At 44.7% G+C, this 22,959-nt stretch overlaps 1 protein-coding gene and 1 long non-coding RNA gene across 3 annotated transcripts in view; one reads left to right on the top strand and one right to left on the bottom strand.

Moving 5' to 3' along the window:
• Positions 1-20,925, bottom strand: part of LOC117440241 (transcription regulator protein BACH2-like) — a 67,888-nt gene extending 46,963 nt beyond the window's left edge. Inside the window, exon 1 of the mRNA XM_034076534.2 lies at positions 20,816-20,925. Within this exon, the coding sequence (XP_033932425.1) occupies positions 20,816-20,854 (39 nt within the window). The 5' untranslated portion in view covers positions 20,855-20,925. The remainder of the gene's footprint in view (positions 1-20,815) is intronic.
• On the top strand, positions 7,245-8,565 carry LOC139433091 (uncharacterized). Of its 2 annotated transcripts, none has more exons than XR_011642654.1 (3): positions 7,245-7,823; positions 7,979-8,114; positions 8,223-8,565. It is a non-coding gene; the product is annotated as an uncharacterized lncRNA (long non-coding RNA). The 2 variants fall into 2 exon arrangements; XR_011642655.1 differs by having other exon boundaries at positions 8,199-8,565.
• Positions 20,926-22,959: the final 2,034 nt, after the last annotated feature.

Here is a 22,959-nt window from a genome sequence, read left to right as displayed (position 1 = left end):
AATCATCAACATAACAAAGACTTTGGTGAAACTTTAACTCTTGACTCAAGACGAGCACCACTTATAAAAACGACACTGTATTATTTTCTAACTCTTGTTTTTGTTTGACTGGATGGGTCTAAAAGGGATCATTTAAGCACAAATATATATATATGTTTTAATGATTTTGATGATCGTAACTGGGAAAACTTTAAAAATATTTCTTTAAATGTTAGATTTTTAGATAAATCAGTGTGCTTTAGTCTATTTTTCCTCTTGTATATTTATATAATAGTGTCTAGGATATCTGAGAGATATTTTTCTTACAAAGCTGTAGGTACGGTTGCTTGGTTACATCGGATTAGTCTGTACAAGTTCCAGACTTTCCTCGTGAAATGTTACCGTGGTGCAGCTGTCTTTCAGCGCTGCTTCATTAGTCCATTGATTATAAAGTAGCACTGCAACCCTTGCTACATTGCTGCCGTGTTTGGCTTCCTCTCAGGCCCTGCACACAGGCTCCAGCATGAGCAGGGTTTACTGGCCTGGCTCAGCACAGCCTCTGGTCCTCTGGCCTCATATGGTGAACTGTTCTCACCTCTGCAGCTCGCACAGCTCGTAAAGCTGCAGCCCAGACTTCACCTGTCAGGAGTGAGTCATGGTGCATTCCTCACTGACACTGCCTGCAGGTTATTTGAGGGAAGAGCTGACGTCAGCTGAATGACTGCTGCTGCTGCTTTGCCTGGGAATTTGTTTTTTCCAGCAGAAACGTATCCTTGCGGTGTAGAAATCGACAGTCATGTGTAATGTTAACATTCAATCGTTTGTGTGCACTGAAAAAACTGAAACGTTTCATTTGTTTAACTGTATAATGTCAACACATTTCACATAACTGTGTTAGGTGAATTTAATGCAATAATATTAAGTTTAACCTATAATAATATATGGCTTTCAACTAACCTAACATAATGTTGACATAACACATTAAAGTCAACCTTTCGGTTTATTCAGTGTGTGTGTGTGTGTGTGTGTGTGTGTGTGTGTGTGTGTGTGTGTGTGTGTGTGTGTGTGTGTGTGTGTGTGTGTGTGTGTGTGTGTCCAACAAGCTGACTTATTCTGATCTCTTTCACATCCTCTGTGACTGTCGTAATCTTGTTTCTAAAAGTTCCTCGGGCTCGTCACAACAAACTCTCTACGGGCGAGGTGATGCGGGGGGGGGGAGGTGTGAGGGGGGGGGGGGGGAGGGGTGGGAGGTGCCCGGCTACAGAGGAGACTCGTAAAACAGCTTCCAAAGCACCGGGGTTGCCGCAGGACATGCATCCCCTCCCATTCTTTCACAGACACACACGCACACACACGCACACGCACGCACACACACGCACACACACACGCACGCACACGCACACACACACAATGTCCGTCCTGTGTTGGGAGGATTACTCCGTGTAAACAGGTCTGCTGGGCATTACAGAGATTAGAATGCATCATACTCTGTTTTAAGGATAGCTGCAGTTTATGGTGATTTTTTCCAACGTCTGCAATATTTCCTTCCCTTTTTGACTTCTGATAGAAGTTGTGGTAAGTTGCATCATTGGACCTTGGAAGTCATAATGAACTTGCCCAGTATCCAAGCTATATCCACATGGGAACACAGGGTGAGACAGATACAAGTATGGGGAGGTCAGAAGGGCTACAACCTGTCTGACTGGAAAATAAAGTGCGCCTTTTTATTAATTATAACCACGATGTAACCACATGTGTTCCCTAACTTTCAAAGTGTTTAGAGTGTTTACCCCAACCACATCTTTCTAAACTGCCATCTTTAGCTATGCATACATATTGTAGATGTATTGTAAACATGGAATTTGATTGCAATTATTGGTTGTAGTGGTGTAAAGTAACTAAGTATATTTCATCAAGTATTTTACTTACCAACCTCCTGCATCCTTTTACAGTGAGCAAATGCAAGCTATACACATCATCAGGTGTCAGTAAAACCTTCCTCGAGGAAGACCACTCCATCAGCCAATCAATGGCCTCCACAGAGCCTCAGTGATTTATTTCACTGTCCAATAAAAACGCTGCACGCAGAGAAGTGAAGTGGAGAAGGGGAGTCCGTCAATGTCACAAACCACTAAGACGCTGTCGTATTTAACCGCTCATCGACCTGCTGTCCTGCGCTCTGTTTACCAACAGGTACCCCCCCCAACAATTCTCAGAGGCTGAAGAGACCCATCAATGAGTCTCCCCGGGGGGCCACTGTTTACTCAGCACAGGGTGAATACAATGGTGTTGCTGGGCCTCTGCGCCTCATATTGATGTGGCACTGCTCCTCTCCGCATTGTCCCTGCTATTGATTCGTCTGATCTCAGCCTGCAGCGGCGGCGGCGGCAGCGGCAGCGGCAGTGGCAGCAGCGCCGGGCCAACCCAGTCTCACGGCATTTCGTGTTCACCAACACGATTTTTAATCTATTGATTCGTGTTCACCATCACGATTTGCCCCTTTTTTTCGTGTTGCACAGCACGATTTTAAAAGCAATGTATTTCTATTGGTAGTGTGTTTCGTGCCTGCAGGCTGCAGCACGTCTTTTTCTCCAGTCGGGTCGTGGAAGACCGGAAGCTGTGTGGTTCATAAAAACATGTTCTTACTCAATATCAAGCCACAGTTATTGCTTTTATTTTAAATCGTATAATTTCGGACTTTTGTTGCCGTCTGTGAGGAAAATAAATGGGGCTCAGAGCCTCAGGATACTGAAATCTGTATTTTTTAAATCTTTTTTCCTTCTAATTTGTTATTCTTTTCAAAATAACACACTGTTATTTGCTCACCAATAACACACAATTATCCTTGCTTTTATTTATTGGTTTAATTCCATAATCTCAGGCTTTTTTGGCGTCCGTCAGGAACTGAATTTCAAAATAAATATAACCGGAAACAGACGTAGGCATTTCGAGCGATTACCCAAGATCCTCAGCTATGGTTTTAAGCTCGCTGATTGGATGTGTTAAAATAATACTTAATTCCGAGTGCTCTTGCTTTTCTCTTTGAAAGTCATCACATAACGGCATTGTAATACACGGTTCGGCTGCATTACATATTACAGATCTGCCGTAGTTCTTCATTTATAGCGCCCTGATGAGAAGACCTTTGGACAAACTGGAAGAAATGCCGCCGAAACTGAATACTTGACGTGGATCATAAATATATCAACAATTAAATAACATCTTCAATTTCTCTTCACACAATACGTCTCCTTGCAGTATTAATAGTAATTCGGCTGACTTTTACATTTGATCTAATTCACAGATAGGTTATATTTACACCATAACGGTGCACAGCTGATAGAAAAGGACTGTAGTTTTTAAAGATATTACTGATTTTCTTTGAATGTAAGAATGTAAATACTGAGTCTGAAATAGTATAGCAATATGCTGTAAAATGATGTGAAAGCATGCATAAAACTATACATCTTCAGATGTTGTACATACACACTAATAATACAAAGTTATTATGGCTGTGTGTACCTTGTGTGCACCTCCTAGTGGTTAAAGCACGTTATTGAATTATTGTTTTTATGTGTTATATTTGATTACAAAAATATTAAGAGTACATACTTTCATAGGGGGAAAGTATAAATATAGAAATATAGAATATAAAAAATCAAGAAGATACTATAAGAGATCTCTACAATAAAACAGTTTAGTGCAGGATGTACAAAGATATTAATAGGAGGAGGTGCAAAACAGAAAAACGGATTAACCTTTATTTAAACATTAAATATTAAGCCTGACAAAGTAATTAACGTTTAATATATTGCTTTCCTGCAATGTTAACTATGTTGAAGCACTTATTTTAACTGATATTATACACATTAATTATACTCTTATGTATGTAGATAGAATAAGAAATGTGCAGAATATGACAGTTTAATGGTGGAGGTACACACATATTGATAGATGTCTTGTAATGCACTGCTGAGGAACCTGTGACCCAAGTTTTTCATTCATTGCATAACTACACCGTAGTTGTGTATATGATATGTCAATAAACCTTAGAAAATCTTGAAAGGGATGTGAAAAATAGCCATAATATACAGTCTTTAATTAACTATTAGTAGAGAATAACGAGTAATGAATATACTTTATTACTTGTTTCCATTCATGCCAATTGCAGATACATGTTTAGTCTTCTCAAGCACCAACTATCAAATATCTCTCCTGATTGTTGGCACTTGACAATCACCTTACCTGAATTTTACTCAGGTGTAACTAAAGTCTGATTTAAGGGTTGTTTATATTTCACATCATTAATCAGAATCTGCAAAGTAACTCAAATAAATGCAGTGGAGTAAAAATACCAGGTTAACCTCTGAATTGTAGTGGAGTAGAATTACAAAGTAGCAATGAGCTGTCATGTGGGTATATTAATGCTGCGCATTATGGACACAAGCGATTTTCACCCATTTATTAACTATATGTTTTACATTTGATAACACCAATGTGTTTAATACTGGCAACTTCTAATTGTGGGAAAAACGAAAACGTTCAGTAGAGACGTCCCATAGAACACTTTGCGAAACACAATAGCCAGCATGTGTAGTTCTGGGGGGGCATTCGATTCCAGTTTTGGATAGTCTGGCGTGGTTTCGTTCCCTTTCACACAGCTGTTTGACGCTCTGCAACCTTACGGGAACTGTAGTCCTAAATGATAGCTGGGGATTATGGGTAGTGTAGTGTCTTCGGCCATCCTAAACTCAGAAATGTTGACAATCGCAATGATGCTCGAAAAAAGCCTGAGATTATGGAATTAAACCAATAAATAAAAGCAAGGATAATTGTGTGTTATTGGTGAGTAAATAACAGGGTGTTATTTTGAAAAGAATAACAAATTAGAAGGAAAAAATATTTAAAAATACAGATTTCAGTATCCTGAGGCTCTGAGCCCCATTTATTTTCCTCACAGACGGCAACAAAAGTCCGAAATTATACGAATTAAAATAAAAGCAATAATTGTGGCTTGATATTGAGTAAGAACATGTTTTTATGAACCACACAGCTTCCGGTCTTCCACGACCCGACCGGAGAAAAAGACGTGCTGCAGCCTGCAGGCACGAAACACGTTACCAGTAGAAATACATTGCTTTTAAAATCGTGCTGTGCAACACGAAAAAAAGGGGCAAATCGTGATGGTGAACACGAATCAATAGATTAAAATACGTGTTGGTGAATACGAAATGCCGTGAGACTGGGTTGGCCGGGCAGCAGCAGCAGCAACACAGCCCTTCTTTTCCACTCTCATCCCCTTGACTCCCACAGTCGGAGAGAAACGGAGCCCATTCCCCCAGCCTCCCCCTGCACCACGGTTTATGGATCAGAGCGATACTGCTGAGATTCTAAAGTCCTGAAGTGCACAATCACACAAAATGAGCAGCAGCTTTTCATCGCTTGTGGCTAAATAGGTTTTCAGCGGAGGATCATGAGGAAGACGCAGTATGGTGTTCACAAAGCAGCTGCACACACACTCCGCTACTGGAAGAAGAGAAGGAGAAACACGCTGCTCTAAAACAGCCTTTACTCAACTCGTGTCAGAGGAAAAGAAGTTAGAGACGTGTTGTTGTGCAGAGAAACTTTGAAGATGCTAATCATGATAGCAGGACACACATGTCGGAGAGAACGCTCAGCTGAGAGAAGCTGTTCAGTGGAAAAGGTGAATCACCCACTGTAACGCTTCAACCCAAAATACATTTGTGGAAATGTAGGCTGGGCCCACCACCCCTCATTGTTTCCACACAGGGAAATGTGAAGGGGTTTAACATTCATAAAGTCCGACTGTAGCACATCCCAGGAGATCTGAGTCGGAGTGGGCCGAGCAGCTTGTTGATCTACTGCTTGATGAGTCACATGGCACTCAGTTAAAGCACATCGTGTAAAGCTCCACGCTGTGAAACATGCTCACTTTTTCAGATGTAGATTTTGACATTCTGGTTTATGACAACTTATGACTTTTCTGTCAGTTTTAATAATCATCAAGTCATTCTGAGATCTGTGTGACAGGGCAGGAATTACAAGAGGTCAGGTGATCACAGTTCATCCACATCCTGTTGCTCCCAGCAATTAGTGACATTAATGTTATCGGAATATCAAATGAAATATGAAATGAATAACAATGACATTTCAAACAATGTGAAATAGGATGCCATTCACATTGCTCACGTCATAACCGCTCATACGCACATGTAACTGATCTCATCACATGTTGACCTGAAACACTAATTCTCTGAACAGCAAGGCAATGTTCTGTAGCCTCATTTTGAGCCGGCCACAATAATCCCAACAATCAACCATCGATAACTAACTAACTAACTCTGAAGAGCGGACACAAATCGTTTCCACTTATTGCGTCTTAATATCCACTACATTAATTATCATCATATTACAGTCCCTTTACAAATGTAGACTAAATCTCAAATAAGCAAATGTGACGCAATGTTTTCACAGCGTATGTAACCCAGGCATTCATTTCATTTAGCTTCAACATTACAATGCTACTTATTCTAATGCATTATGTATAGTAATCCTGAAGTAGCTATAATGAGAGCCAGGACAGAGCAGCCTGTCTGTGGGGGGGGGGCACCTCTCGCTGTGTGACCGGCTCCTGGCCCTCTGCCTAGACCCTGTCACTCATGCTGTTGCCCTCCAGCCTCTCTCTGACACCAGCGGGTCGATGCCGGCGGCTCGGCCCGGCTAGAGTTTCACATCCAGGTGGAGCAGCAGGATATCTGTCCTCTCGTCTCACGAGTCACCGTTTCTCCCGGGGCTAAAAATACCGCCTCCCGTGTCCGCCTATGCATGTGCAGAGGGAAGCCCGCGGAGGGCCGGCGGGGCGTCACAACCGCTTTATTGATGATGGACAAACAAACGAGAGCCATCAGGAAACAACAAACTGTGCGCCGGCCCCGCTGACGGCTCACTTTGAGAAGTCTCTCTTTCAGATCAAGCCTTCATTCGGCGGCAGTTAAAATGGCAGCGTGTGATCAGAGGTACTCCACGCACACAGGGTTGCCTTGTCTCCTTAGATATACTCTGAGTTAATTATTCACAGCCCTGAGGGTCTGCAGTCTGCCTGCGCAAGGATCTGTCTTTCCTGATTTGATGTCTCTAGATGTTGTTATTCTGGGCACGGAGACAGCGTAGGCACGTCATTAGATCTCTTGATTTGAGGAAGGGGGGGAGGGAGGGGTCACAGAGCAGTTAAACCGACCGAGCGAGCTGAGGTGAGCGAGTGTGCATGTCAGGTGAGGCCCGGCCTCTCTCTGGAAACAGATGTCAAACAGGAACGTGTGTGTTTAACGTCTGCTCTGCAACAGGCTTCCTGGAGACACAATCTGCCTCAAACTGCTGCCTCATACTTTACCTCGGTCAGCCGGTGACCTACTTTCTGCTGGGAGGAGGGGAGTCCAAACAACAAGTGCAACATCGAGAGGAGCACTCCCTGACTGGGCGATTTGGAAAGAGGGCTTTGCAGAATGTCCTGAGGGAGTGTGGGGACAGCGTCTGTCTGTTGGAGCTGCTTCTCACCCAAGGGCAACAACACAGTAAATAGTGGGGAACATGAAGATCTTCAGATACACAGCCAACAGTAGTAACTTCTCAATACAGAATGCAGAGACGAAGAAAAGGGCGCACCTGAACAAACAGAAATTGCATGATGGCACAGCCAATCACCTGCTAGACTGACAGGGGAGCTTTTACACAAAATAAATATGAGACATCTACATCTCCAAGTAAGCGTTGGCACTAAATATCACAAACAAAACAACATAAGTAATAATCAAAGAAGTTCTCAGGTAATCTGTTCTTGAGCATTTTGAATTGCCATTTATCAAAGTACTAACAAACATTTGGTTTTAAAGATTGACTAACACTTGAATTGATTGAAATTCTTTACTACAGCTGAAAAGCAACAACATATTGTTTCTAACACTGTCCTTTCTTCCTCCAGAGGCGTCTGCACAGACACACCGGTGAAAAGCTGCTTCAGGGTCCAGATGTACTCCAAACTAACCAATGATTTCCTGCTCCCTGATTTAACCCCAAATGTCACTTCATCTGAAGACTTTGTATTTTCAGATATCCAGGTAATTTAAGGACAAACGCATTTTCTTCTGTCTTCATTGTGTGTTGCAAGTTTGTTAAAAAACTATTTTATTTTTCATTACTAGAATAAATGACTCGTCTGTGCACAGATCCAGAGTCTGCTGTGCTGAATCCAGATGGAGCGCATTGACATGCAGGGAGCATCACCCACAAGACGGCCAGGACTCCCAGAGTCATGGATGATTGTTCTCTCATCAGATCGGTGGTCAGAGAGAGAGACTGAGACGGCTCTCAGCCATTGATCATCAATCATCCCATGATGCTGTGCAGGCTGAGGACTCTTACAAGGTCTATACATGTTTAGACATTCTATGAAGGCCTTGACTGAAAAAGCACAATAAACACACTCAAAATGTGCTTAAATCTGCTTATAGCTATGTGTGATTATAGTTATAAACCATTATGAACATTCATAATACTGAATATCAACAATCAAATGCTGTGGCACGGATTATAGAGTATGGTAACTTCCATATTCCAATATTTTCCTAATACCATTTAATGTATCATTTTTATATAATACATTATAGACTTGCAAGTGACCAGTAATTATGAAGTCTTTTTAAGTGCAATACACAGTCTGTTCTTGTAAATAATCATAATGACTACTTCTGAGTGCTTATAATTCTATATCAATATAAGTCAATTATGTGAGAGCCTTGATTTGATGGACTTTTCTAGACTCAAGGAAGGGCTGCAGCCAGTCAGTGTCCGAAGACTGAAGTCTGATAGCACACAAACAAATCACACAATCAATTCAATTCTAATTCTTATTCATCTCTGAAAGGGCAGTGAGTAACTGATGACCGTCTGCACTCTGTGCTGCCCAGCTGTACTCACATACAGGGCAGAGAGTAACTGATGACCGTCTGCACTCTGTGCTGCCCAGCTGTACTCACATACAGGGCAGAGAGTAACTGATGACCGTCTGCACTCCGTGCTGCCCAGCTGTACTCACATACAGGGCAGAGAGTAACTGATGACCGTCTGCACTCCGTGCTGCCCAGCTGTACTCACATACAGGGCAGAGAGTAACTGATGACCGTCTGCACTCTGTGCTGCCCAGCTGTACTCACATACAGGGCAGAGAGTAACTGATGACCGTCTGCACTCCGTGCTGCCCAGCTGTACTCACATACAGGGCAGTGAGTAACTGATGACCGTCTGCACTCCGTGCTGCCCAGCTGTACTCACATACAGGGCAGTGAGTAACTGATGACCGTCTGCACTCTGTGCTGCCCAGCTGTACTCACATTCCCACTGGCATGTGTGTGTATTACTCATCATGAGATTATGACCTCAACATTGGAGCTAGAGGCTGAGCAACAGGGTGGCGGGGGTCAGGGGGGAGTTGATTAGGTCCTTCGGTGCATGTGGGGAAACGCCTTCCAATGAGAAGCCAGGAAGTGGAGTGCCTGTCAATAAGGGGATGAGAGGGGAGGGCCGAGCAAAGCAGGAGCATTCGGATAGGTTTAAGAACAAAACAGAGGGAAGTGGGGGGGGGGGGGGTGGAAGTGGCTGAGTAAGGCAGGGTTCACCGAGTTCAGCTAGTAAATAAGTGACTGGCTGCTCTGAGTGCATTCCAAGGCTCCACCTCACCCCTCCGCCCAGCCTCTTCTCGGGGGGATTCCTCTGGTTTCTGGGGCAGCTCCGCTCGGCGTGTCAACATTTCCAGACGCCGCTGCCAGCAGAGAAGGGCTGACGCTGGCTACGTGGCTCATTCAGTTCAGAGGAGAAGGTCCACAGAGGGGAAGGTCCACATACTGCCCGCTCCCCGTCCCCTTAACAAAAACATCCTGAGGGTCCCAGTCAATCGGCTCGCCACAGACGATTAGAAACCTCACACACTGCTGGAAAATACTGACTTTCACACTCAGTCATGTAATGCACAAAAACATTCCTCACAGCCAACATGGCTGTCAGAATGCAGATTATACCCCCTGAAGCAGCGCAGAGTCGCCCTGGCACCATCTGCCTCGGCTTTTGCTAATCACCTCAGCCAGATGGGCTGGCAGACCTTTGGGAAGCTTGTTTTGCTGCTCAATAACAATGTCCCATGTCAGGCTACAGCACCCACATTGCTAATGCTTTTTTATCTAAAATGGAAAACTGTTTTTCCACTCAAAGCCTTCAAGCAGTCCTAGGTGGGAGGCTGTAAGATTGTCGAGCATTTCAGGTATGAGTATTGATACCGCAGACAAAATACCAGAGGGGAAATATGTGTGAAGGGCAAACGGGTAATATCACTGTGGAACAGGGAGAGAAATATCCTGCAGTCGGTTTGGCTGGGTTAATGACGCACAGTTTAAACAATTCAATGAGCATTCTGATTCAGCAGCACTTTCTCTGAAATTGGAGTCTCAGCACATCTGCTCGATATGAAGTCTTCAGCTTATTTGTGTTTTTTGCCACATCAGGAAAAAATACTTTAGCTCTGCGGTGCAAATCATTTCATCACTGATGAAAGTCGGAATTGACTTTCTACACTGCTGCGGTGTGCATGAGTCAATTCAATTAATATTTGTTTGGTATTTGATTGCCTCTGCATCAAACTAGACAAGGGGAGCATTTGAAGACATTTTAGGTTTTCATGGTGTCAGGCTTGCAGGTTTCAGACTGTTTATTTGAGATTTTAAATCTCAGCTCGCAGCGGGGTTGTCTTTGCGTCCCTGCGTGGAGACGGGCTATAGGTCAAACATTCCTGAGCCCAGGCCTGAAATCCTGAGAACAGCGCCTGAAGTAAACTCGCTCCGAGACAATGCCGAGAGGTTGAAGGTGAGGAGAGTGGGGCCTTTGCAGCTACTAATATATTCCAAGGAGATTTCTAAAGTGCTCAGCCGCCAATTGCCCCACATAATGGTTCCCATGGGGATGGGGATTCGGATCCGGGGCTGCGATACAGACATGAACGAGCAGAACAATAACTCCAGCTTCCACGCGTTACAGAAAATGTTTCAGCCCGCTCCTTTTTCCGTTCTGTGTCAGAAGGTAAGTAAATGCTGAATTACAGAAAAGAAAATCCGCTTTTGTCCGTGTTCCGTTTCCATCTCTGCTGTTCCCATGGTCCATGGATACAGCCCCAAACTTCCTAAAGCCTTTTTTTGCCAGGGGCATCCTTTCAGCCTACAGTCCTGACAACACCGAAGGAATTTGCATGCATCAATAGTCGTGAGGAAAACAACATCCTTAACAGAACCCACACGTCTGGACAGCCACATCCCTTCAGAGGGGTCATTTCAACTTCAGCACATGGAAAATGATTGGGGGAATTTATATTACCGATTCCAACACAGCCATTAATAGTCTCATATGAGCTTTAAATGCATAGTAAATGAACATTAAACACAACAAGACACAACTTAGTACCAGAGCCGACAGAACAAAGGGAAGGAGCCAATCCCACACAGAAAGTGTGTGTGTAACTCTGAGGGAACCATGGGTAATCTCTGAGTGCTTTACTGTCAGTAGCCATAGCTTTAGCAACCACCAAGTTATACCTTGCTTGGTTAAAGGCTCTGTGAAATCACTGTTGACAGCTGGGGGGGGATATCCCACTTACGTATATCACATCAAATACTGGAAGGGCAATACATGTAGTCAAGGCGAGGTGTTTAGACTACAACACTATATATCAATCATTTTGAAAAGATCCCTCCTACTTCAAGTATGGCACAAAGGATGATATACAGTCATAGAGATGCAGTCTTTGCCCCAAACTCTCATGGACAGGCCTGTGTTAGAGCATTGTAATGGAGGTCTGGAAGAAATACCATTAAAGTGCTATTGATTTTACACATCAGGTTTGCTTATTAGTACAACTCAGCGTGTTGGAAATGACTTCCTTGACTCTGGAGGAGCTTTCAGTCAACTCTTCCCCCTGATAATGTAATGTTAAAAAGTAGTCAGATTGTGTAGAAGTCTATGAGAAAATGACTTTACTTCTCATTTTAATTATGAATTCGTAGTCTCATTTGCTAGTTTCAAGTTGTACTTGTACTTTAAAAGTATGAATACATACGTATTCGAAAATCGGCTCGGTGTGTAAGGACCATAACTTGTTTAAAGGTAAGCAGGGTTAACTAAGAGCGGATGGTGCAACAGACCTAATGGGCTATGAAAGCTTCCTCTGTTGTGGAAGCTCTTAGGATCGGAGGGATGAAACCTTCTGTAATGGTCACACATGCAGAGCACACAGCACACAGTGAAATGTGTGCTGTACCATCCTAGTACCAGGAGTCTAGTACCAGGAGTCTAGGACCAGGAGTCTAGTACCAAGGAGCAGTGGGCAGCTACTGTACAGCGCCAGGGAGCAGTGTGAGTGGGGGGGGAAGGGGAATGGCTGGTGCCTTGCTCAAGGGCACCACGGCAGGGCAGGAATTGAACTGGGACCTCTCCAAGTAGCTGGTCGGGGACTTGAACCGGCGACCGTACGGCTCACAGTCCAATCCCCTACTGACTGAGCCACTGCCGGGTACTACCCAATAAACGCTGCATTACACTTCCCTGGATAGCTCAGCGGACACATTAGACACTTTCCCAGAACACAATGGGGCTATATTGTACAGTAATGAAACATAAATCATCAACTATGTTTTTTTGTATTGTTAAAATGGAGCATCTACCTCCCATCCCCCCATGAACACACATAGCAGCATGTAGTGTATAGTTCCCAGAGACAAAGTCACACATGCACAGACGGAGGATATACAGCCTCCTGACAGCTCGTACAGGAGTGGGAAGAAAGCCTATCATGGAACTTAAAACACACTCGTGAAGGGCTCATTAATGTTGCCCTGTGTGGTGGTCATTAACTCTCCTCTTCTGTGACCTCTCGCCGTCTCAAGGTGGGGTGTCACGGCAGTGTGCAGCCCTGTTTCCAACATGCTGTAGAAGAACCCCACAGACACACTGATGTATGTCCTGTAATAGTGTTGCCATGTAGTCTGGAAACATTATTATCCATTGAAAGCATGGAATTGAAAGGCAACTGAAATGTTGACTTTAGTGTGATGTATAATTGTCAACATATTTCACGTACTGTATTAGGTTAGTTGAAAGCAATAATATTCAGTTTAAATAGGTTAAACTTAATATTATTGCTTTCAACTAACCTAATTAAGTCAACGTTTCAGTTATCCTCTAAACATTTTAATCCCACATCTGCCATGTATATAAAATAAACGGTGCCTGTTCCTGCAAACTAACAATGGCGTCACCCAAGCAGGAACTCATGGGGCCCCAGTGCTGGCTCCCAGCCAGCGAGACAACACAGGACCTGATAGTAGCATTCTATTCCGGCCCAACTCCAAAATTAGCTCAGATTCAATTATTGATGGTAGATAGACAGATAGGCGTGCTTTCTCTCTCTATCTTTAGCTGCACAACAAGACCAAGCGTCTATGGCCCACGCTAGCATCTCTGTAATTACACACAGTTGTGCTTAAGCACGCTCTAAATAATGTATGCATGCTCATGATGATCATTTCACCTAATGATGGCGCTCGAGGAAAGTCAAGGGCTCCCCAATAATAATAATAACAAATCATTACTGCAAAGTGTCAACACACCGCCTACTTCTATGTTGACACAACAGGAATGCTTTCATTTGCTTTTAGTTCAAGCTTTAATCCTTACATTTGTTTATTGATTTTGTTAGGTATGACAGCGAACTACATTAAATGGTGTTGGGAGAAAGTCAGGATCAAAACTATTTTAGTTTGAAGGAAAAATCTTGAAACCCAATTACTTTTTTTCCTGGTTTTCAACTGTTATAATGAGCTTTCACTCAATCAATAAGTGTTTTGATATTCACTAATAATGATTGTATCAGGTATCATATAATAGATTGAATGATTGGATAATCATATTGAGCCCTTGGAGTTACTGAGGAGTCACAACACATCTATTCCCACGATAGGGAACATGTGATGCACATGTCCCCCACAGCAGACTGTCACCGCTGTGACGCCATAGCCGGTCTTAATTCAACCGCTCACACTCATCACTTTGATGCTAAATTACAAGACTGACATGCTAGATCCACCCTCCCTGCAGAGCATTCACCCAAAGCCTGCATCTGAGAGAGGAGCGAGTCCCAGCACGAAGACAGCAACACGACGGAACCAACCGGGTTCAGTGTGATCATGCACATCAAAGGTCAAACTGGGGGTGCAACTTGCCTCCTTTCAGTGTTGTTGTATTCACCTGGTGGTTTTGTCTACTAAAAAAGTCTCCTCTTGTCCGAAGTTGTGGACAGTGGTCCTGGGATGAGCTGGCAGGCTCAACATCCCTCCCCCCACTGGCTAGACAGCAGTGTATTAAAATAAATGTGTGCACAACGTCCCCACCCCAACATGCTCACTAGACATGACCTTATACACAGGCTAGCACCAGTCTGCTGGCCTGGAGCAGATTGTAGCTCCCCTGCTGCCATAACCCTCATTCACTCTGCAGCCCCCTCCCCACTTCAGCTCCCCCCTCCACCTTCAGCTCCCCCCCTCCCCCTTCAGCTCCCCCTCCACCTTCAGCTCCCCCCTCCACCTTCAGATCCCCTCCCCCTTCAGCTCCCCCCCTCCCCCCCTTCAGCTCCCCCCCTCCACCTTCAGCTCCCCCCTCCCCTGTGTTACATTATCTCACATGACTCGACGAAATCCCGGAGCTTGTTCCCAAGAGCGGAAAGAAGATTGACTTTGTGTCGAGGACCTGAAGCTCTGCCCTGGACTTGGCTCAAATCGCCCACTTGTCAGGCCTGATGGAGTTGGCTAAAATAAAAGCGAAATGAGGCCCCTGACAGGCGGATTAATGGACTCAGCGGAGCTCCTTCTGCTCACCGAGCTGCCACACTGTGCAGTGTATCTCCGGGTCCCGGTGCTGAACAACAAGCACGGCCCTGAGAGCGCTGTGTTCCACAAACACAACATCCCCTTTATAGTTGCGGGTGGGGAGATTCGGAGAAGGAGTAGAACATCAAGACGAGCCAAGTGTGTGGGAATTCCAGCGCCCCCCCTGAGTTACCCGGCTCTGACCCAGCCCGACGCACATTCCCCCGCCAAGACAGAGCAGCGAACAAATCGGAGCTAAACAGCAGCAGCAGCAGACTGGACAGGGTGGTTGTAACTCAACCAAAACTAATACAGCAGCAGCCTGTGGCTTTCACGTCCAGGAGAATACATCTCGAATACGTGTATCAGTGTGATATTGTGTCGAGTCTTTAACACAATGCACCATTGAGGCCGAGCATCTACAATGTTGTTGCATACTCACTTTCTCACTTTCCTATAAGCAGCAACCACTCACAGCATGGCAGTGTGTGCAGACAAGAGAACACAATGGGGTTGCCTTCTCCCTGAAGCTCTTTCCTGGGGGGGTGCATCTCAATGCAACACCCTGGATGCCTTTGAGGGACTCTGAGGCTGCGGCCACACGAGGACGAAAACGGCTAAACGCATAGGATTAACGCAAACGCAATCGCAAACAAGCTTCCGTCCACACGCAATAGTTATCCGGATAGTGTCTTGTCCAACACGAGACCGCTCCGTTTAGCTCCAACCGCTGGAGAAGCTGCAGTACATATTGCAGGAGCCTGTTACGTGGCGCTGTAACTTCCTCCACAAAAGCAGCGAAGAAGCATGGTTGTCATGGTTGCCCTTCTGTTTATTCTCCGCGGTGGGGGCCGAGGGAACCGGGCCAGGAGTTTTTCGCCAGTCAGCGTGTTATTAAAGTTTAAATCTCCCGGACAAAATTATAAAAGTGCCGGTCAAAGGTCTTCTTTGTTATTTATTGAGCTTTAAAACAAATGAATAACGACTCTATAAATATAATGATAAAATACACGGGAGCCTCTCTTTTTCCTCCTTCTCTTCGGACAGCTCAGTGTCTGTCTCATGCAGCAGCTGATCCAGTAATGAGTGACCCGGCGGACAGTAAAAATAAACATTATTTATAACTAGTTTAGGAGTTTGAGAGGGTAATTAAAATAGCTAAGGGCGATGATCTAACTTTGAAGTGTGTGTTTTGCTGCAGCGGAGGAGGAGCTGCAGGTGGGCAGAGCTGCGTGTCTCCGTCCTGTCAGATTAGACTTCACTCGCGCGAGAGAAAGATAACTAATCTGAATTCCAGGGTGCAGTTTACTTGACGCGGGGGTGAGCAGCAGAGGTGGGGAGAGGCGGGGCTATTGCCTCATCAATTATTGCTGTAGATGTTGCACAAACAACTGTAGCATGGTCAATAGCGTTCCGGAGCACGATAGCAACTCTGCGATCCGCATTGTTGTTGTTTTTGTTGGTGGCGAAACACTTCAGCACTGGCGCGGGGTAAGCGGATGGTGAGCAGAAGAGGTGGGGAGAGGCGGGGCTATTGCGCAATCACTATCAGTGATCTGAAGATGTTCGGATAGGGCGCACACACGGAGCCGTTGGACCCCCCAGAGAGTGGCGTATGCATTTCTATCCACCTTGGGACCCGTTATCGTTTCCTCAGTCGTTTAGTGCCGTATTCGGTCGTCCTCGTGTGTGCCGAACGGTCTATTATGACACTAAACAGTAACGCAAACGAACCGAATTCGTCCTCGTGGGGCCGCCGCCTGAAAGGCTCTAAGTGTTATCCTGATTCATCACAGCTTCACCACGGTGGACGGCTGGCCTTTCACCTCGCCTTAACAGGAAGGACACACACTTTGCCTTTGATGCGTTTCTGAGGACACCTTGCATGAACACTTTCTCCTGTGTCTGCTACTGGATGATGTGTAGGTATGTCAATAGGTCATTTCTATTTGATGTGTAACACCTTATGCATGCTTCTTTCTTAATATTAAGCTGTGCGTTTCTAACTGGCTGCAACAAACTAAATGCCCCTTTGTTCTGTCATCCAGAATGTCCTCACAGGACACTATATATTATAAATGTACTTCCAATTCTATAAATGCATGGACCATCAATTGTTTACAGCGACCCGGGTGCAAGACTCCTTTGAATATCCTCTCGTGCTCAGCATGTCTCTCACGGGTGATGCAGACTGCCATCTGGATCCCATCAGAGGCCACAAGTACAGACGTAGTGAAAGTGCTGCGGTCGCAGCGCACGCCGCCCAGCCCTAATGAGTGGGGAGCAGAGGAGCACAGTTCCAACCCCTGCACCAGGTCAGTGGCAGGCGTGGCTTCACCGCCCTCACACACCACATCACGCATCACGCGCCCTCCCACGCTAGGGTCCTGAAATACCCCTCCTCTCCAACACAAAGCACAAAGGGCAAGAGGCGATACGGCCAGAGTTTAAAAATAGACTCCACTGACGGATAAGGCCGTGTTTCGTGACCTCTAGACTAGCTCTGGGTTTACACGCTGAAGAGCTCCTACGACTCAGCGCTTGGACACAAACACAACAACAAGGACATGTGTTTTCTTGCACCGCTAAAGATACTCGGATCAGGAAGCCTCCCTTCTGTGGGATGTTATGAGGCCTGGAACATGAGAACAGAGGGAATCAAACGTTGTCCCGAGCGTCAAAGCAGAGCAGGCCCTGTTCAGGGGATTCAAAGGGTCTCATGTGAAGCTGCCTGAGAAGCCCACCTTTTCAGAGGAAGGGTACTTCTTTTGTGTTGATGTCACCAGGCATGCTCCACAGAGGCTTGTCAACACATGACGTCATGCAGGAGAAATCCACGAGAGAAACTGCAAGCTTTCCGAACTGCGCTTTGCTTTACGTCGACCACAGCGGAGGAAGGAAAGGAGTCCTGAAAGACACTTAACGGACCAATGGGTTCCGAGCGTCAGACATGGGACGGTGTTAACAACAAGTGGAACTCTTGATTTGAAGCGTATAATAATGTCGACTTTCAATTACTTTTATTTTAAAACTGTATTTCCCTTTTCTTTTAGACGCAGGACAAACGTGACTCAATGACTTAGTTGCTATAGCAACATTTCCACATACAGAATTGAGTGATTCAAAGACATTCCAGGAGGATAAAGGGAATCACTTCTCCCACTCTGTGTCAGACGTGCATGCAACATGCCTCAGAGTGACAGGAACAATGGCCTCTTTCACTGCCTGCGCCAGGCTGGGGATGGGGAGGTGCATCATGGGAAGCAGACAGGCTCGTACAGTTGAGCGCAGATACTTCAGAGAGCCCTCGCACACACCCCGGCAACAAGCAGTGCACTTAAACCCTCGGCCATGTGTGAGCCGCGCTTTGGAGAACTCTCAGAGCAGAACCACTGAGGGCAGGTTCCTAACAAGACCCTAACAAGTCCTCTTTATGCAAGAAGAAGGAAGTATGACTAGTGATGGATGTTTTCTCTTGTTTCTGATGTTTGAGCACTTATTGGAAGCATGGACTGCGTTCATATTTGTATGTGTTGCTAACTCACAAAGAAACTGAAAACAAATTGCAAAGGTAGCATCCTTCCTAGTTCTTTAGAAAAGGGGACCTGCAGACATTTAACCTAAGTCAAAGTCTATGGGAACATCCTGGAATACATAAGGATTCATTCTTCTACACTATGGAATTTGCAAGTCTGTATTTTATTGCATTAAATTCTTAACAACAAAAACAAGGAATGTTCTCTTTCCAAACTGAATGAAATGTCATGAATCCAGTTTGGAGATGTAGCATATGTGTTACCTTAAACTGGGTTTTGGATTTCTATCCAGTTGCAGTTTGGCTCCGATGTCTCCACTTTCTGCCAGACATTGTTTGAATGACCAGAAAAGATTCAGTAGGCCTGACAAGGAACAGGAAGCAGGAAGTCATTCAGGATTTTGGCTTCCTGTTTTTGACATTTCATACACCCCTAGGTAGAATAGTTAAGAAATGTTAAACAACTTAAAGGGACAGCATTGGAAGGCAATATGTTTGAATGTGTGACCTTACGTGATGGACTGGCCTTTCAGAATACTGAAGTAATATAATCACATGTATTATGTAAGTGGAACCAACTAGCTGTGATGCATAATGAGGTTTGTATCGCACATATATCGTAGTTTCACCGGTTAATGGACGAATGTGTCACGGGAAACAACGCGTTCTGAATATCATGTCAGTCAGTGTGTTTAGCGAGGTCGTTGTAAATAACATTTGTTTATGTTTAATGCAAGTTATTAGACGTTGATGACACGATGCAGCCACGCTGAAATGATGTGGTTGTGTTTCTGTACAAAACACTGAAACATTGACTTTAATTAAATGTATTATGTGAAGAATAAAGCAATAACATTGAGTTTAAAAAAGATTAGGTTCAACTTCATATTATTGCTTGTAACTAAACTAATACAGCTATGTAACATCATGACACATTGAACTAAAAAAAAAAAGATTAACAAGACAAACATGTCGCTGATGACGATGACCTAATGTTTTATAAGAAAAATATATGTTAGAGGGGGTAGGACCAGAAAAGTTTTTTTAAGCTTCTTCTTGCCCCGGTTGAACATGAACAGAGACTATCTGAAAATTATTATTATTTTCTTTTATTTTGGTTTGTTATTATTATTTTTCTTGGTACTTTGTTATAATTATTAATCTGAGTGAAAAAAAGAGAATATATATATATATATATTATTGTTATATTTTTTTGTTTCTGACATGTTCAATAAATTGACTAAAAAAAGATTTTTCAGATTATTTACAAACGAACAAATTATAATTTCAAATGTCCCGCATGGAAGTCCCTTTTGTGTCCAAGTGCAACAACAACACTGTAGGCCAAACAATTAGAAGAACTAAAAGCGGATAGATGTCGACCTTTCAGCAGCGGGGATTAAGATGTTGGTTTCAGATATGTACGGAGAGAGGTCATGGACTCGTGGCGTCCACGCCGAGCCGCTCCCTCACTCGGCGACGCTCAGATGCCAGCCTCCACGTGGTCCGGGCTAAGCACTCTGACAACCTGCACTCTTACTCCAGCAGCTTACTCTGCACTACACCACGCTAAGCCTCCATGAGACTAACAGCTCCGCACAAAGAGCGCCTTTGTGTTTTGCTCGCAGACTCTTATAACTGCAGGGATAAAAACGTCTGACTTTACACACGAGAGGGCAGCCGTAAAGATCTGTGAGCAGCCTGTCAGCCCAGAGTTACAGTTTCTTCTCCTTTTCACAAGCACGTGCTAATTGTAAATCTTACTAGGATATAATACTAGGAGGGAGAGGGTCGAGCAAAAGGGCGAGTTTGAGTGGTTATGAGGCTTGTTAAAGGTTTACGTGAGCATTGCATAAACGCACTTGGATCCAGTATTATTGTATTTTAAGCTATTGTAGCACCTGCAAAGGAAGCCAGAGAAGGAAGCTTCATTTCCTTTTCAACATTTAGATATAAAATGCGCATATTTGAATTAGTTCTTAACAGCGTGGTTTTCTCTTTGTGTCTGAGAGCACACAGTATGCTGTCATCTTGATATTGGCTTTAAAGGCCAGTATGTGGGTCTAGTATTCGTTTGCTACAGAAAGGAAGGAATCTTTTCACTTACAAGAACACTACATATCTCACTGCTGAAGGTATCATCCGTGAGTATCGAATCAAAACAATCAGACGACAGCACGATCTGAAACTTCTGTGTGTGTGCATCGCCATGTGTCCTCGGGCTACACACAGTCTAACCACAACAGGAACTAATAAAAAACGGCCATCCTGCCAGCACAAAATAAAGCTTTGACATTTTTGAAAACAAAGTATTGCAGCTACTCACAGACTTGTCCTTCATCTCCTGATGGTGATTAGTGATCATTGATCCACGAGCAGCGCAGCGTCACACTGACTCGTCTACATCGCCATCACTCACAGAATCAAGGTGCATGATTGGCAGGTGGGCGTTGTGGGGGGGGGGGGGGCGTCCCTGCAGAGTCGAGGCAGACAGTCCACAGTCACACACGCAACCTCACAGGAAGGCTTACACACGCCACAGTCCACACACACATGGACCGACTACACGTCTTAGGACTGAGTGTGTCTCTTTTGACCGACTGTTAGACACATCCTAAGTGTGCCCTTCTCTGTGACCTGGAGCAGCTGTTTACGCACGAGCACACTGCGAAGTATTCCCAAGGATGCTTAAAACCACATTCACTGCCTTTGAATTCAGATTCAAACAAAGCACAGCTGTAGTTAAACTTACCGTGATAACTGAACATCAATGGGAACACTTCTGCTGTCAGGTGGTTGTTTCAGGAATGTTCTAGAATCAACAGAAAAGAAAGAAGGGAAGATTAATGTAGTAATAATGTGAAGTAAACACAATCTGAAAAATGATATCAGGGAGCACATTTTTAAATCCACATGTTTTGTTCCTTTAATTTCCACAAACATCTGCATCTGCTGCTGGACAGTCTGTTTCAATACGACCCACACAAGGATGCATTTGATGCAGTTGGTCGTGTTGTATTGATCTGCAGCCCTCTGTCTTATTTCTGCATTCATGAAACAATGGAACAAGTTCAAGACTGGATCTGCTGAGTCCCTTCAGATCAGTCTCTGTGTCTCTGCGTCTGTGTCTCTGTCTGTGTCTCTGTCTGTGTCTCTGTGTCTCTGTGTCTGTGTCTCTGCGTCTCTGTGTCTCTGTGTCTCTACGTCTCTGTCTCTGTGTCTCTGCGTCTCTGTGTCTGTGTCTCTACGTCTGTGTCTCTGTCTGTGTCTCTGTGTCTCTACGTCTGTGTCTCTGTGTCTCTGCGTCTGTGTCTCTGCGTCTCTGTCTCTGTGTCTCTGTGTGTCTGTGTCTCTGTCTCTGTGTCTCCGTCTCTGTGTCTCTGTCTCTGTGTCTGTGTCTCTCTGTCTCTGTGTCTCTCTGTCTCTGTGTCTCTCTGTCTCTGTGTCTGTGTCTCTGTGTCTCCGTCTCTGTCTCTGTGTCTCTATCTCTGTGTCTCCGTCTCTGTGTCTCTGTCTCTGTGTCTCCGTCTCTGTGTCTCTGTCTCTGTGTCTCCGTCTCTGTCTCTGTGTCTCCGTCTCTGTGTGTCTGTCTCCGTCTCTGTCTCTGTGTCTCTGTCTCTGTGTGCTGGGAGTTAAAGACGTCCTTTAACTTCACCTTCAGATCAGCTGTGAAACCTGTCTTTCCTCTCGTCTCATTCTGCCACTGCTGGACTGATAACAATCAACCGACACGCTGTGTGTGTGTGTGTGTGTGTGTGTGTGTGGGTGTGTGTGTGTGTGTGTGTGTGTGTGTGTGTGTGTGTGTGTGTGTGTGTGTGTGTGTGTTGTGTGTGTGATATCATGATGTTAATATCAGCCTGCTATGATGGAAGGCAGCAGAGTATGAGCCTGTGTGTGTCCCTGGGAAGAAGACAGTTGTCTCTGCGCGCTGTAAGTGTCCCTCTCGTGTCCTCCTGGAGGCCTTTCTACATCAGTGTTCAAACAGACACCAGAATGAGACTGAGCACTCTCTGATATGATGAGAGCCAATCAGCTTCCTCCCTCCAGACACAGTCCCTGGGTGAGATGAAAGCTGTGCTCCTGTAATCCATCTGTATGTCCGCTTTCCGCTTTCCTCTCCGGCAGCCATGACTATTGATCTCCCCCTCTCCCCCCCCCCCTCTGTGTGCCTTTGTTTCTCCATCTTTGCGCTTCTCTGCCTTGTATAGGAGAACTCTAGCTGGACCTTATGTCAGTGACTCTGTGTTCCTATCTGAAGACTTCACGGGTACTGAGACTACGGAGCTTCAGCCTTTAGCATGAAGCATGTTCCTCAGATTGATTCATACTTTGATCAATACGTCTGTCTCTAACTGCATAACATAAACCGTTTCCTTTCAACTAACTGGTGTTCAGGCTAATTGTATGTACTGTACACGGCAATGCATATCCAACACAATAAATAATTAAATAATAATAATAATAATAATG

Source organism: Pseudochaenichthys georgianus, chromosome 24 (assembly GCF_902827115.2).
Source record: "Pseudochaenichthys georgianus chromosome 24, fPseGeo1.2, whole genome shotgun sequence".
In the NCBI taxonomy this organism is placed as follows: domain Eukaryota; kingdom Metazoa; phylum Chordata; class Actinopteri; order Perciformes; family Channichthyidae; genus Pseudochaenichthys; species Pseudochaenichthys georgianus.
The sequence above is the reverse complement of the archived record's forward strand: the minus strand, read 5'-3'. Positions and strand labels throughout refer to the sequence as shown.